We start from the raw sequence: 15583 nt of genomic DNA, 5'->3' as shown, positions 1-15583 counted from the left end.
ACCGGACCGAGGCAACCCCCTCCCCCTGAGCACGCTGCTGTCTCGGCTGTCCTGACGAGCGGAACCAGTCGCAGTTCGAACCCCGAGGAGACCGACCGAGGAGCTTATATCCTGGACGTCGACAGCAGGCACGACGCTGATGATCGTGCCGAAACTCTTGGCCATGAGCCCGCCCTCGGAAGCATGCAGGTGGGTGGCCTATGTTCCACGTTCGTCCGAGACTCCTCGTGACGCGAGCTTCTCCGATCGCTGTTTCTACGGGCTTCTTTTGGACGAAGTTCAGGTGCATAGGGGTGGAGGGAATGTTTCCAGGCGTTCGAAGTTTGTTTCATGATATCTCGGGTGGAGGTTTTCGTATTTTCTAATTTTCTTTCGTTGCTAATTGAGGTGCGCGGGTGAATAGGGATAAATAGGATCGAGGATTTCGCGAGTGCTTCGAGATTTATATCGAAGTATTTTATTATTACCGGGGGTTTTTGTTGTTTTGTAATTTTTTTCTTCTTGTAATTACGAGTAAGATTATAAGCAATTACACGTAAATTTTCGGAAGCTTCAAGTGCGGTTTTATAATATGTTATGGTTGCTAAGGTGGAAGCTTTGGTATTTTGTAATATTCTTTCCTTCGTAGTTGAGCTACGTGCGTAGAAATACATAGGATTAAAAGTTGCTACGAGTGCCTCGAGATTTATAACCGAATATTTGATTACCACTGGCTTGAAAGTTCTGTTATTTTACAATATTTTGTTTCCGTGATTGCGATGCGCGTGTATGGATAAAAGCACATAAAGATAGGAATTTTTCGAGAGTTTCAAGTACAGTTTTATAATAAATATTTTATCGTTTGAGTATCCTAAAATTTTATTTCTTTTATAGTTGAAACGTATGTCTGTGAATATTGGTAATTGGGAAATTTTGTGTTGCGATATTTTATTAAAATTTCGGGAATTTCAATGTTATAATAATACGATCGTGGTGGTTTAGGCGAGATGAATATAGCGATGAAATTTATTTAAATTTCATCGGTACAACGCTATGATTCAGTTTGCATATTTTTTGTTACTTTTAACGCGATTTCGTGGTAGATAATATATAAATTACGAAGTGCTCAGGACATTAGAGCGGTTTGAATTAAATTTTTAATTATTTAGGGTTAGCTTGATACGAGCTGTCTGTTTGAGACAAGTTCCCCTTCGTCGAGTTCGCGGAGAAAGTTCAGAAGTTTGTTCGAGTTTGTCGTTTAGTATCGTTGCTCGCTTTCCACCCTCGATTGTAATCTCATTATCCTGCAGGGTTAGGGTGAATTATCTTCCGTTGAACCATGAGACGCCTCTCGACCAGGTCTGCAAAGTTATTTTCTAAATACTCTTTTCGAGGATATTTATTAAAAGCACTCGGTTACTTTCCTCTTAACCCTTCAAATTCAAAATTCTTGCAAAAGAAGTAGATAATTCCAATTCTTTTAACTGATTCAACTACGCTTTTCAATAAAGAAGTTGATAATTTCCATTTTTGCATCCTTTCAAATTTTCAAATTTATTCAAATTTCAATTTCAAATTATTTCAATTTTCAAATTTGTTCAAACGCACTAACCATTCGAATTTCAAATTTTGAAAGAATAAATCGGTTATACAAATTTTCATATTTATTCGAATTCGCTAGTCGTCTCTTTAAATAACAAAATCTCCCGCTTCTCGCGGATCTCGCGTCTTACGTAATATTTATTTTTAGAAATTTCGTATTCTCAAGGAACAAAAAATATAATCGTACCTTTTCAATAGCGAGGAAGCTTGAAAAGAAAGCTCCCGGAATTTCCACTCTCATTGCCTCGATTCGTATCGAGAAACTCGTCTAATTTCCGAAACAAGTGTGCTAACAAGTAACGGCGACGAAAGGAATGAATTTCCAGGGTATCGATATCCTGGATAAAGCTGGCTGTGTAAAAATTACGGTGAAACGGGCAAGTGTCTTCGATAACGACGTCCTTCGATCGGTTCTCTTGGCTTCCCTTCGATTCTCGGTCAACGTTGCACAGATTTCGAATGAAAGGAACGCTAGTTCGTTGTGGCATAATGAGACCCTTCGCCATTTTCGACGACAAACGAGCGAAATAGCGTCGATGTTTCGCGTTTCTTTTCAAAACCTTCCAGCCGTTGATGCAGGGTTGTATGTAATGATAACTTTAATTAATTTTTTCCCTGGTATTTTCGTCAACGACCCTGTCGTATATTATCAGATACTTTTAGAATTATCGCGAAAAGAAAAATATATCTGTATATGTATTGTTATACAGGGTGGTTGGTAACTGGTGGTAAAAGCGGAAAGGGGGTGATTCTGAAAGAGGGTGAACATTTTTTTAAATTTTTTCTTTTTTAATTTTTCCATCGAGACAACCATCTACAGTGAGATCCGTTATAACGAGATGCGATAAAGTGCACGCGTACCGAGCGAAAATTCAAAGTCGATTTTCTCGAATCAAAACCTCGAACGAAAAATTGTTATTCTATATTTTCGACTTCTTTTTTCGCGTAGAATCACACCCTTTCCGCTTGTACCACCAGTTACCAACCACCCTGTATATATATTAATCGCTTTTTTATCTTTTCTATCGCTCATTCAACTATTTATTCACTTTTATTGACGGGAAGAATGAACGAGAAACTATTGCCTTTGAAATAAAAATTAGGTAAATCGGTTACCAGCAAATTCTAATTGCGATGATATCTTGCCCTCGTACCGAGAAACCAGTTTTGAAATCGAAACCACTCGACAACCTTCTCGTCCCCGATTCAAAGGGCAAAGGTTTCGATTAATTTACATCAGGTAACCCTTAACTTTTCCACTAACGTCACATCAATCCGTTTGATGATAAAGTTTGCCGACAGTTTCGCGTCAAAATTAGTAATCGAGTAGCAACGGTTTTAATCGTTAAACTATGGAAATTTCATTTTGTTCTATTTATTGTTGATAATAAGAAGAAAAAAATGATTCCAGTGGGATATATTCGACGAAAGCAAAACGTGCATGTTCTTTAGCCAACGGTTAAAGATTAAACGAAAGGGTGTTACTGTGTACACGCATGGAGAGGCACTGTGCGAGAAAAAGCAACCCGCTTTTTACCTTTCCCTCATCGACCGTGCCATGTCAAGGCCGAACAAGGCAAGATCTTTCAGTCACGGTCACGAACGTTGTCGTGTATCCGTAGGACTCGCTCTGCAAATCATTGGCCGCGATTATGGCTTCGCCTTTCAACCCCTGGTTACCTGCCTTCGAGAAATTCTTAATGGACTGCGCGAGTTGTCGCTAACAGCTGAGCATTTGGATCGCTCCTTCGCTGCTAACTGCTCGAGATAATTTACTAATTAAGAGAACATTTCTTTAAGAGCCGGTAGAGCGTTGAAAACGGTAATGAGTTTAAAACAAAGGCAGGGGGTAGTTGTAGGTAGAAGTCGACGACTTTAATAAATAGAGAATGTAGTTGATTAATTGAATTTTTCAAAGAAACGTTTCGATCATAAATCAACGTTGCGTTTTTGATTAATTTTTCAATATTGTGTGCATTCTCTGCATTTTTGCATCTTTGGATTTTTTATAAACGCATAAACACGCGCGGTCCAATTATAACTGAAATACGAATAGTACAAAATAGTATTTTTCGGGATACAAAAATTTGTTATTTACCTTTATACGAGTACCTTTAATATCGTAACAAATATTCGGTTTAAATTGATACCGGCAGCGTACGAAATACGAAATCGATAAACGAAAGGGGAGTACGAATGAATGCACTGTAAATGTAGCCGCGTAATTGCAATATGAATTGCCATTATAAAATTGGTCCTTCGCTTTGTAAGCGAAAGAAGAATTGTTCGAGCATGATGGGGCGTTTTATTCGTTTTGTATTGTTTAGTCGATCGCGAGACTCGTCGAACGAGTTTGTAACCGAGTAACATATTTAAAAATCCAGGCGAGTTTTACCTAAGATACTGTCTATTCAAAATTCAACGAAGCACTTTGCCAAACGACTTCACATCTACATTTTTTAACGCTAAAACCAGACTGCTCCAGCGGTTAATTCGTAATGTTTCATATCGAAACGTATAGATTTAAAACGATTCATTTTTAGAGATTCGAATGATTTTTGATAAAATACAGTGGCACTACTGACACGTCCGACCAAATGATATTTATCCGCCAACGAATTCTTTTCTTCGTATATACTGTTAATAATAATAATATTTCTTTCTTTATCTTCTCCATCTTTTTCTGTTAACACGTTAAGAAATAACGACAATGGAAAGAGGTAGTCGTAATTGTAGAATATATATTTATTTATACCTAACACGCGCATCACATTCGTAAAAAGTTTTTGCGTGGGTTCAAACACTTTCATGAATCACTGTAGATGACGGTACGTAAGTGGCTATAACATACTGTACGTGAAGAAAATTCTCTGTTCGTTAGAAACACGTAAAAAAAATATACGAGCAGAAAAGAATGCATATTTCATTTCTTTTCATACTAGCGTCGCGTCGGGTGTTTGGACATTCTGCATCGTGTTATATTTTACGCAAAAAGGATTTGGATCGCAGCCAGATTGTTGTTTCATTCAAATTCTGTCGCTGTGCTGGCCGCAAATCCGGCTTGTACGCTAAAAATGCCACGAAATTTTTCATGAAACCGGTTTCAACCACTGCACACAGAACAATACAAAGAAACTCGTTTCCCGGTTCTACCTCTAAATACGTTCTCGTTATTCAGCAAACGTTTGTACTAGAAACTCTTCTATAGGATAACAATCGACAGCTGCTAAACATTCCTCGTTCGATATAAGCCAAACTCGAAAACTTCGTGTCACTGACAAAATGTTCAGCGAGCAGTAAATAAATTCCTTAAGAGACCTCATAGGCTTCGAAAGGATCCAATAGACGTAGTTAATTTCATAGTTATCGTTCTTAGACGCGCATAGTGATTCGCGAAAATATTTGAACATTTGCCATGGAGAAGTTTTATAAATCTTCTTAGAACGTGGTTAATTTTGTAAAGTGAAATTATAGGGCATCCTCTTGAAAGTAGAAAATCGGAATAGTCTCTACTATCGTATAGAACGTAATAGTTGACGTAGACCGTCGAGGGAATTTCTTCTAAGGACCGATACAGGAATTAAAAAGTTTGTAGTGGTTTTGTAAATTTGAGACGCGATACAATTCCGGGGAAGTCGCTCGATGAATCTTTTGTTTATATCGCGTTCTCGTGTTTTATATCCAAATACATTCGATGATCACCGTACCATTTTTTATGGTTCTTACATTCCGAGCTTAAAATTTAGCAGACAATCCTTTACGAACTCGCAGGACGAATCTGAAACTTTTATCGTAACGTTCTCTTCCGGAACAGGTAGTTCGTTTTTTTTCCAGCCCCTTTCATGTTTCTTTATCTCCTCTTTTGTTTCTTTCTTACACGTCCACGTTGCCTTCCGTGGAATGGGAAAAGCTGTAAAAGAAGCGTCCAGCTTCATTAGCTTCCTGATTGCGTTCTATCGATCTGCATTCGCATCGCTTGTCGGACCAAGCGGCTTTTTTTACACGAGGTCGGACTAATTATACGCCTGTGGAAAAAAACGCTGAACAGGATAAAAATGAACCGATAAATTTACGTTATAATCCCATTAAATGTCGCTGCTCAGAATCGGTCGTCGCGTCGCGGCGTCGTGAATCGCTCTCATCGTCCAGCGAACTCGTAGAATGACTGCACAATGTATGTATTCTGAAATATGGAGAAACAGTATTATCAAACAGTGAATATTTATTTTAAATTTATTATTTTCCAAATTTATTCGTTTGATTTTTTTTACGATGACAAGAGTAAAAAAGTTCAGGTTTCCCTTACAAACGAGTTATCCGCTAGTTGAGGATTAGTGCTACGAAAATATATTTTTCCATACAATATTTTTCGTTTTAATTACTTTCATACAGATTTCGTACTTGGATCGTTGATAACGTTTCTAACATCGATAGGAAACTTTTGCTCTCCTTTTATCAATCTTTTATCGAATAAGAAACTTTCAGTAACGCAAGCTTATTTTAAAGATGTTCTAATAAGTGCGCATTCGATTATCGAAATGTGATCATTTGTGTGACAGAAAATTAAACCAATACTAAAACAATAAGAAAATAACCATCAAAGTAGAACCGATAATTTTCCCTGAAACGTCGAAGGTTTTTCGATTTTCGAAATCGAATTGCTTGGCAGTTTCTCGCTATGACGATATCCGCTACTGCCAAGGTCGTGAAAATGACGCAAAAGTGAATAATGAAAATGACGTTCAAAGGGCGATAATCGGATTGTGCCCTAAGAACACGAGGCCGCTGCTTTGAACTTTGCACTTTTATTGTTACACCGCGATAAATATTATCTAGCGAAGAATTCTCGGCCGAAAGCTTCCTACGTCATCGTGTTACAAAGATACGTGCGTGTTAGCGAGGCCTTCATCGTGGCAGTTGTAAACAGGCCTTAATAAAAATCCGATCGAGTATATCGCAGCAAGACAAGCTATACCCGGTCGAAGACTTTCCAACTTATGCTCGAGTTTCGTGGTTCAGGAAAATTCTCGAAAAGATTTCTCTGTTCGCGTCGCAATTATGGATTATTAATAACGATATCATCAATTAAACTTTGATATTCTTAGCCACGCACGAACTATACAGACCGATATACCGTATCGGGTATCGAGTTAGATTAAAGAACCAGTTTCCTCCGCTCATACACGCGTGAAATCTTCGATTTCTCTATTGTGTTTGAATTAAGTAATTGCAATTTCTCTTCTTCCTGGAGATAGTTTTAATAAAGGTGTCTGGTTAATTTAATTAGCCATTCGGGTAATTGTAATTTATAGGCGAAATCAAGATCGCGAGAACCTACTTTGCAGGGAAAATAAACGAGAAATATCCTTCTCCATTCGTTTCGACGTTATTCTCGGCTGCGAGAAGCCTCGAAGGTTGTTTAACGTTGCTACGATCCTCCTTCGAGTTCTCTCGAGACGATCGGAAACACGGAACGAACGCTTCTTCGATACTTAATCAAGTTTATCGATTCGTAAAGCCTCTCGTACGGTTTGTACAACACTTTTCGGTGGCCAAACATCTCTGTTATCTATCAATTATTCGTACACGTGTCTCTTTCAGTTTACTATGAACTATTTGCGAGAAGTTGTATCGCTTCTCACTTACTGGAATTTACGGAAAAACGTCTAATTCCTTTTACCAAAGTTTCTCTTCTTTTTCACCAATTTTACTTCTCGATTTGGAAACACGCGATATATTACGATAACCTTTACTTATGCACGTACCTCTGCCTTGCGAATAGTCGGTAAACGTATCAAACGCGATGATCGTTGGCGATGACCGATGAAACAGGCCAAATATCGCTGGAATCTACGCGAGCCTCTCATGGAACTCCGTTCTCGACGTTCGATCGCCAAGTCTGCTGTATTTCCATATCTCTAACATCTTGTCGCTTGATATTTTCTGATATTATATCACCTGGCTCTTTCTGACCTGTAGTAACAAGCTCGTCGATAGATGATGCGTCGATGAATAATTAGCAGGTGCGTCGATCGAATTTTCACGTTTCCAAAACGGCCACGAAAGACGAGCGACGTAGGCTGGCGATCGAATTGGAACGCTTTCGATGAACGGACAATGGAAATAACACGAAGCCTCTCCTTTTGTAAACCGATAAGCCGAATCGAGCTTTAGTTCTGTGAGCAGCAACTTCCGTAGAGATGAAAACTTCATCGATCGTTCGTTCGTGTGTGCAAACAAAGTAATAAATCCAATATCCAGCATTTTTCGAGGCAAATTCAATCTTTTATTGGCCGTAATCTTCTCAACTGGAATTTTGATGCAATTTTTGTATTGTTTCGATTGCGATATTATTGTAAATTTTGTAATGAAACTGTTTTTTCTTTCGTTTTAATTTACTTTGATCAAATACGTGTATAATGTTTTGAAAAAGCTACGTATGTTTAAGAATGGGATGACATAGTTATTTGAAAGATTATTCCTAGAAACTGTCTGGAACATGCTCAAATTATTCGCGCATTCATACTTGATTGCCACATTGCCCTATTTCAATTTGAAATTTTGTCAAAAATCCAAGACGTTTAGCGAGATAATCAGGACAGAGGATATAAAACGTAAAGAGTACGAGTTTTAGTCTCTGAAAGAGGAAAATGTAAATGCGAAGCAAAGATTATTAAACATGTGCATTTATAACATCTCAGCAGCTAATGAACATCGTTATTGCTATACGAAAGTGGCAACAGTGAAAGTTAGAATGGAGAACTAATCTTTATGGTTATTCGATAATCATCGATTCGTTTGCAACGCGACGAGCAAATGTAATCTAACGATCGACACAATGAGAGCATATGGTGTCTTCGGTGAAATTTCCGCAAACGTCCTTGCATAGACTGTATCGTGCAAAATCAATTCGAGCCAGTGACAGCACCCGCGTGATGTAAATGCAACGTGCATAACGCGGTTGTGTGCACGACTGGAATAGTATCTGGGAATAGCGTTATCGGAGCTTGAGCATGATTACGTCAGATACTGAGCAGATTCGTACACGCACGTGAAACGCTTGAGATTCTGATCCTCCAACTGTTAACATTAAACAAGCAAAGAAATACTTAAATAATCTTGGTATTATATTCTACAGAAATTATCGACTTTATTACTCGGTCGAATTTTTCTAAATTTCGCTAAATTTTTTCTAAAATCGCGCCACTTTTTAATTTTCCATAATCGCAGGTACGTAATTCGTATTCGATAAACAAGAAATTGATTTGAAAGTAACGCGGTCGTTTCGTATCGCTGGATACAAACGAACAATTACCATTTGGCAATCGATGATGAATTTCCTCGTATTTTTTATAATTCACTATCTTTTTCTATGAAGTTTTCTATTCGAATTTTTGAAAACTCCGATAGCGACAATTTCTGTCGTTTTGAACTTAACTTTCAGAAAAATCGTATTACTTACAGGATCGTCTAATATATCACGAAATAAATTGAATTATAATAAATACTACTCCGTCGATGCTGTTCCTCGCGATCTATGTGAAAAATTGCATAATCTTATCGATCAAAGTCTGGAACCTATTAATAATTGTTGCTGATCGTAAAGTGAAAGCGAATATTGGACAAATAGTTACCGTGTCTCGTTAAACAGAAGCCACTGAGAGAGCTGGGCCGATTGTGCCTCAGTACGGGTGAGCAGAGCAACGACGTCGTCGCGGAAGTTTGCACAGAGCCTCGTGGCGGACTTCCATTGCTGCAGGTATGGCCGAGCGACTCACCGAGGGGCGAGGCCGACGGACAGGCACAGGCATTCGTGTTTCCGGATGTCCAGGAAAACGTCAACGACAGTGGCATCGAGTCCATACAGGTAACGTGATCGAAACAGCTGAGGCAAGCGTTACCCAATGATTTTCGGATTCTTCAATTTCTATTTTAGTATTGTTGGCAGATGAAATGCATACAGTTGCGTGTAAAAGTTTTTGGCAGAGATAGATTTTCCATACTATATTCCAAAAATATATAAAATATTGTAAAGAGTTTTAACTATAACGATCAGAAAATTACGCTACTGCGAGTAAAGATTTAGAAAATATGGATTCGGCAACGGATTCGTTTGCGTAAATTGCAAAATTCGATGGCGTTAACTACAGAATTGCGACGTGTGATAATAATAAACAACGAAATTGTAGAATTCAATGGGCCAAAAGCTAAATCGTAAAATTCTACGAATCACACCGTGGAATCGTAGAATTCGAAGATACCAACTAGTTACACGATGTATCAAATTACGTAGAATTCAGTAGCAACGCTCACTAAAGTAAACGATTTTATAAAAATAGAAATCAAGTTATCCGACCAATCCTACATCAGCGATCACCGAGTCCGAAAAATCGACATAACGATAATTACCATCGATAGGCTTCAGCGTCTGAGTTTCGCGACACTCTAAAACAAATTTCATAGAAATAGCCAAACTGTAACGACTTTGTTCGTACGATTGTCGGAAAAGGCGTCGCCGTCTCCGTGCGGTGTAGCCAGCACTAGCCCAGCCACCACGCCTCAACAATCCCGGCGCGCCAGTCTACTCCATCCGGACCACGCTCGACTGCAATTGCACCATTTGCATCACAATCACCATAATTCCGGGATTAAGAGTCCACCGACGCCAGACAGAACGTCCATCGACGAAGAACCTCCGCTTCCGCCCAGTCCATCGAGCTCGACTACCAGCAGTCTGCGTTCGATGCCCAGTTCTGCCAATGTACAGATGCATTCGCAAGATAGGAGACGTAGTAGCAGGTAATAGTAGTATTCGTTTCTTTCGATAAGCGAAGGGCTTGTTTCGTCGATTTTTCAACGAAAATTACGTTTATTCGAATACGTCGAACGTTCTAAAAAAATAGTTGAAACAAAGAAAAGCAATTCTAGGTCCCATGGATCTATCTTCGAGAAGATAAAACTTTTTAAATACAACCGGTTCTCGTAACAACGAGCAAAGGACGCAAAATTCGAACTTTCGTATCGATTTGTGGAAGTGGTCAGCACTTTTAAGAAAACTCTACATCTGCTCTTTTTAGTTTTCTCAAGCATCGAAGCCATCGACAGCGCGTAGACAAAAGACTGCGACGAAGACAGACCATAAACGGTAGACAGGCAACGTTGACTTCGGGGTTTTTCAGTTATAGGGTAACACAGCTAGCGTGCGGATCTGGACCAACTCAAATTGTATTCTTACTTATAATTACGCTTCTATTTAAATATATTTTCTGCCTTACAATTTATCCACGAGTTTTCTTCGTTTACACATCGAATCGCCTCAACACGATTGAACAAATTCAAAGGCAGAAAAACGATGACTTAAATCTCGCCTAATTTTACGCGAGCTACTATAATACGAAGTTTCTCTGTAATACGAAGAAATTTTCATTCGTCCGACGCATGCCATAAAAACGAACTATGACGAACCTTTTGCATAAAGAAGAAATTCTCATCGTCGCATAACGGAGCTCGCGAACTTGGTCGAAATACCATCTCGTTCCCTTGGTCGAGCGATCTGCATCCCAAGATAAGTTGATATCAACGATCGTTCGCGTTCCAGACGCGTCACGGTCTCGCTTATAAAAAGGAGAAAAACCCCTGAACGTGTCTGTTCCCGATCCGTGAAATTGCCGGCAGGACGGGGCTAGAAATAATCCCCCGGGCTGATAACGGTCTGACGTCGATCTTGACTCGTGTCAAGGCGCGACCCTGGTACCATGCAAATACGAACACGTGTGCGGTTACCGCTCTCCTTTTCATTTATGCATCCAGAGATATTAATCATGGCCGTGGTATCCGGGTGATTTGGCCGACAGCTTGCTTTCACACGGAGGCGGAAATCGTCGGGATTTCGTCGCGCCCTTCTACCTCGAACTCGGAACTTTCAAAGGTGAAACCTTCGCCGAGTCACACTGTGAATCGATTCGACGGGCTGACGTTGCCTTTTTCGTTCGAGTATTTTTCAGATATGACGTGTTGGGGCTAGATTCTAAAATAAGCTGAACGTCTTAGCCCTCGAAAGTACCAAACACAGTTATTTCTATCGACATTCGCAGGCCGCAGCGTTTGAGATATTGTTGCTTTGTATATTTGTTTGTAACAGCGATATCGAACCAGTCGTTATTTAAATACATCGCAATGCCTATCGTGGTTAATGGAAACATAGATTCTGTAACAAACGATAAACTAAATAATGAGAAAAATTTCAGATTGTAGATATACTTGAACGAACAAATTACGCGCGATAATTTTATATAAAAAGAAACATATAACGCAATCTGATTCTATATTTTTTTCAGTATTTTTCCCACTCTGTATATTCCCGTTAATGTCACCGCTAACGAATTCTCCTTTTTCGCCCTAATTTCGTCTCTTCGGCTACAAAGCTACCATAATACCAATTCGTTTGAGACAACCTCCTACCAACTATCTTCCATCGCGTAATCAAAAATTTCTATTCCAATCAACAGGTACAGCATGTTCGACGCTCTGGACCTGGAGTACGCCCTCTTGAGAGCAGCAGCCCGTGGTTCCGTGGGTCCTTATTCTCTGTCGGAATCGCTGCACAAGCTAACCTTTACCCAGAGCTTGGCATTTCCTGCGCTGGCCCGGGGTCTAGCTTCGAAACAGAGCGTGCCAACCAGGAGACCGCAGCAGCACACGGAAAGCGGGTTGAACGCGTTCGCGAAGGTGGTCACCGCTCTGGTCTTGGTTCTCGTGAGCGTATTGGTGTTCGGTGTGGTGTACAAGTTCGTGAGAACGTGAGGATGGCTGCTGGTGCCCGATCGACCGGCTGGCTCCACGCAGGAGTTCGATCGACCGGGCACCAGTGACGCCTTCGACCAGTGACTCGTTCGGCGACAACGATCACATCGTTGTCCAATCAGCTAAAAGCTTATCGATTTCCGAATACATCGGGGACCGAGTGTATCGTAAGATAACGATCGAGTATTCAACGATAGCCATTGAATATGCGAGTAAAATTTGAACTTACGAACGAGGTTTGAACTAAAGTTCAAGGAAGATAAATCTTCGCGCGTTGTTTGTTACGGGGCCTACCTTGAAGAACTATCTCTAGTCGAATAGTCGAGATCATCGTTGCCAACGTTGGTTCGCAATATCGTGGAATACAAACACGAAAATGACGCGATAGTTGAAAATAGAACGAAACGAGGAAGCTCGGCAGAAAACAATATACCGGAAATATAGGTTGCTTGGATGTCGAATGCGCGAGTCAGATGGCTAGGGAATTTCCCAGGGAATAAAGAAAGGCAAACAGAATCACGATACGGCGCTGAGAATTTTACGACACCGCTAACAAGCGTTTTTACCGGTGTGCGACGCGCTCGTTCGCTGCGGCATTTTCATGCGGGAAAAATGCGTGTGCGAATTACGACTGTGCAAATCGGTCGATGTAATATTTCCATTTTCTAAATAAAAATCTCCCTTTTTGAATAACGAACGGCTGCGTTCGTATATAAGTAAGTAATTAGCTTGGCAAATTTTATAACAGCGAACTTTCTACCAAGTTATCGAAATTTATCGAACGCTTTGAGTTTATGGCAGAACTTTATTTATTCCAACGGAATTTTAGTTAGCGCTGGATCAAATAAACTAACGCTGTCGTTTATTCGAATATCAACTTTAATTATCCGAAGGAGAAATTGTGGAAGAAACTGAACGAGACGTTGTAGAATTAAAGAAGCTCTATTACAATCATCTATGTAGCGTAGCAATCGAATGAAATATATCTTTAAATATTAAAAATTAACCTACAGCTTCCCTAATCTCTATTTGAATAAGTAAAATTATAGGAGATTCTACTATTCGCGAAATATTTGTTCAAATGAATAAAGTTTTGCTGTGAACTTTGAAACCTTGTCCGCGTGCGAAAATATGTCACGATATACGAAGCAAGCGCGCGTTAATTGGATACAAATCCGTGACTCTTCAAGTGCTTTACACGATTCTATCCCGATGACAATCGCTCCGACATTTAGACCGTAGTTTTAAGGGAAATCGCGGCCAAATTCCTCGCGAAAGATTTCAAACTCGCGGAAGCGCTCGATGTAATCGACGCGCCAGCATGTCGCGAACGCGACCGCGAAATTATCGAGATGCTTCTCCCGTCTCGTACGCTAAATGTCACATTAAATACAGCCCGCTCGAGCGTTTCGTCGCTATTGAACAGCGACTTGATGTGAAATTATAAAACGTCAGAAAGTTGTCCTCTTGCGTCCCGTCGAGGCGTGCACTTTCGTAATTAAAATACTCATTACAGAAATTTGTATACGTCGTTCGGTGTTGTATTGATTTTATGCTTGCGATTTAAAATTCGATTTGATTTATCATAGAATTAAAATTCTCTTATTCCGTACGCAATTTAAATTTTCTTTTCGATCGAATAGGCTACGTCGATATCGGCGACGTTTAAATCGAAAAATTTATTTGACCTTCGTATTCAACGCTTGAATTTTACTCCTTTAGGATGATATTTTTTCGAATTAAAATTTCTACTTATTTTTAGAATTTAAACGCAGAGGAATAAAAAGAAAGGTAGAATATGAATGTTTCGAAATTTTTGTTTCGAGTATATTACGTAAAAGCTAGAAGAACTTTTCCTGTTTACGTTCTCGCCGTTTTACGTGACATATTTGTTTTATAAGGTTTTAAATTGTTGTTCATTGTTAACAATACACTGTAGGAAAGTACCGAAAGTAGTATCCGATACTGTTTTTTCATTTAAAGGTTGCCATAATTCTGACACAACCCGTATAATTCCATGGAAACGTATTTCGTTCACGCCTCAAGATAAAATGCAGAGAGAAACCTTCCTTCCAGGCTTACAGATCGTCGACACTTTACAAGATAATCGTGAAACATGTGTACACGTATATTCTATATAAAATACATATTGTAAATATACACATATACAAATATTAACCAAGGAGCGCGTTTGATTCCTTGACGTTGTGTTGTATATTAAGCAACGAAGTTTCTAAGGTAATCGTTGCGTTGCAGGAAAAACGATGCTGTCGTCTTCTTTTTTTTTTTAATGTAAAACATTAAAAATGTATACATCTCTGCGTACCGTGCTACGAAGCAAAAAGGAGGAGAGATGAGAAAATTTCTACCTTAATTGAAAGTTCTAAGACTTAATATGAAGTCTTGATAAAATTAGAATCTGTCAAAGAAAAGAGAATCTGGTCAATTTTCAGAGGAAATATTTTTTCATGAAACAAATGGAAAAAAAATGAAATCGTTTCGGATAGAATAAAATAAAAAAGAAAAAATCTTACTTATGGCAGGATGATCACGGTTCTTGTCGTCGTAGAATGTAAACGTAAAATCGATATAACCGCTGTAATCGTTTCAGTTCTGATTCCGGAAAAGATTCCTTTTCCGAGAGGAGGCTGTTTTCGTCGATCAATCGCTTCGTATTGTACAAAACTTTCGAATTTATTCAAAGTAACATTCTAAATAAAGTCTTTTCCAATAATTCATCCAATCATTTTTATTCCTTAACATCGACAATCGTCTTATTCGATTCGTTGACACTTTGACTGTCACGTTGGTCGTTGGTGACCGGAGCGTTTGAACTTTTTACGATAGCGCTTGAACTTTTTACTATTGTAAAAATTGAATGAAAATTGACAGTCAGGGCATTTTGAATATAACCGATAAATAGAAGATACTTTGAAATAAAAAGTGCCCCATTGAGCGATTAAACATTTTTATCAGAACATCGATAAAAAAGAAAATGAGGACAAATCTTGCATCTAACGGTACACTGTGTTTGCATCCACATCTTTGAGGGGTAATCTACGAATATTATTATAAACACAGCTTAGAAAATAATCGTAAACGCTGCTTTATGATCGTATAATATAATTCAAGTTAGAAGTGTGAACATACCTTACTATTATATACAGGGTGGTTGGTAACTGGTGGTACAAGCGAAACG

At 39.1% G+C, this 15583-nt stretch overlaps 1 protein-coding gene across 1 annotated transcript; it reads left to right on the top strand.

Annotated features, from left to right (window-relative positions):
• The first annotated feature begins 31 nt into the window (after positions 1 to 31).
• LOC100743613 lies at positions 32 to 15122 on the top strand. The gene is made up of 4 exons (XM_003486040.4): positions 32 to 189; positions 9233 to 9448; positions 10091 to 10380; positions 12090 to 15122. The coding sequence occupies exons 1-4, from the start codon at positions 184 to 186 to the stop codon at positions 12382 to 12384; spliced, it is 807 nt and encodes a 268-aa protein (XP_003486088.1). The 5' UTR covers positions 32 to 183; the 3' UTR covers positions 12385 to 15122.
• Positions 15123 to 15583: the final 461 nt, after the last annotated feature.

Source organism: Bombus impatiens, unplaced genomic scaffold (genome assembly GCF_000188095.3).
Source record: "Bombus impatiens unplaced genomic scaffold, BIMP_2.2 scf_0096, whole genome shotgun sequence".
Lineage (NCBI taxonomy): Eukaryota > Metazoa > Arthropoda > Insecta > Hymenoptera > Apidae > Bombus > Bombus impatiens.
Note: the sequence above shows the minus strand (reverse complement) of the source record. Positions and strands in the feature narration are given on the sequence as shown.

Coding starts and splice junctions, on each gene's coding strand:
- LOC100743613 (XM_003486040.4), top strand. Junction 9,449..10,090: donor GTGGCATCGAGTCCATACAG/GTAACGTGATCG, acceptor TTGTCGGAAAAG/GCGTCGCCGTCTCCGTGCGG. Junction 10,381..12,089: donor GATAGGAGACGTAGTAGCAG/GTAATAGTAGTA, acceptor TCCAATCAACAG/GTACAGCATGTTCGACGCTC.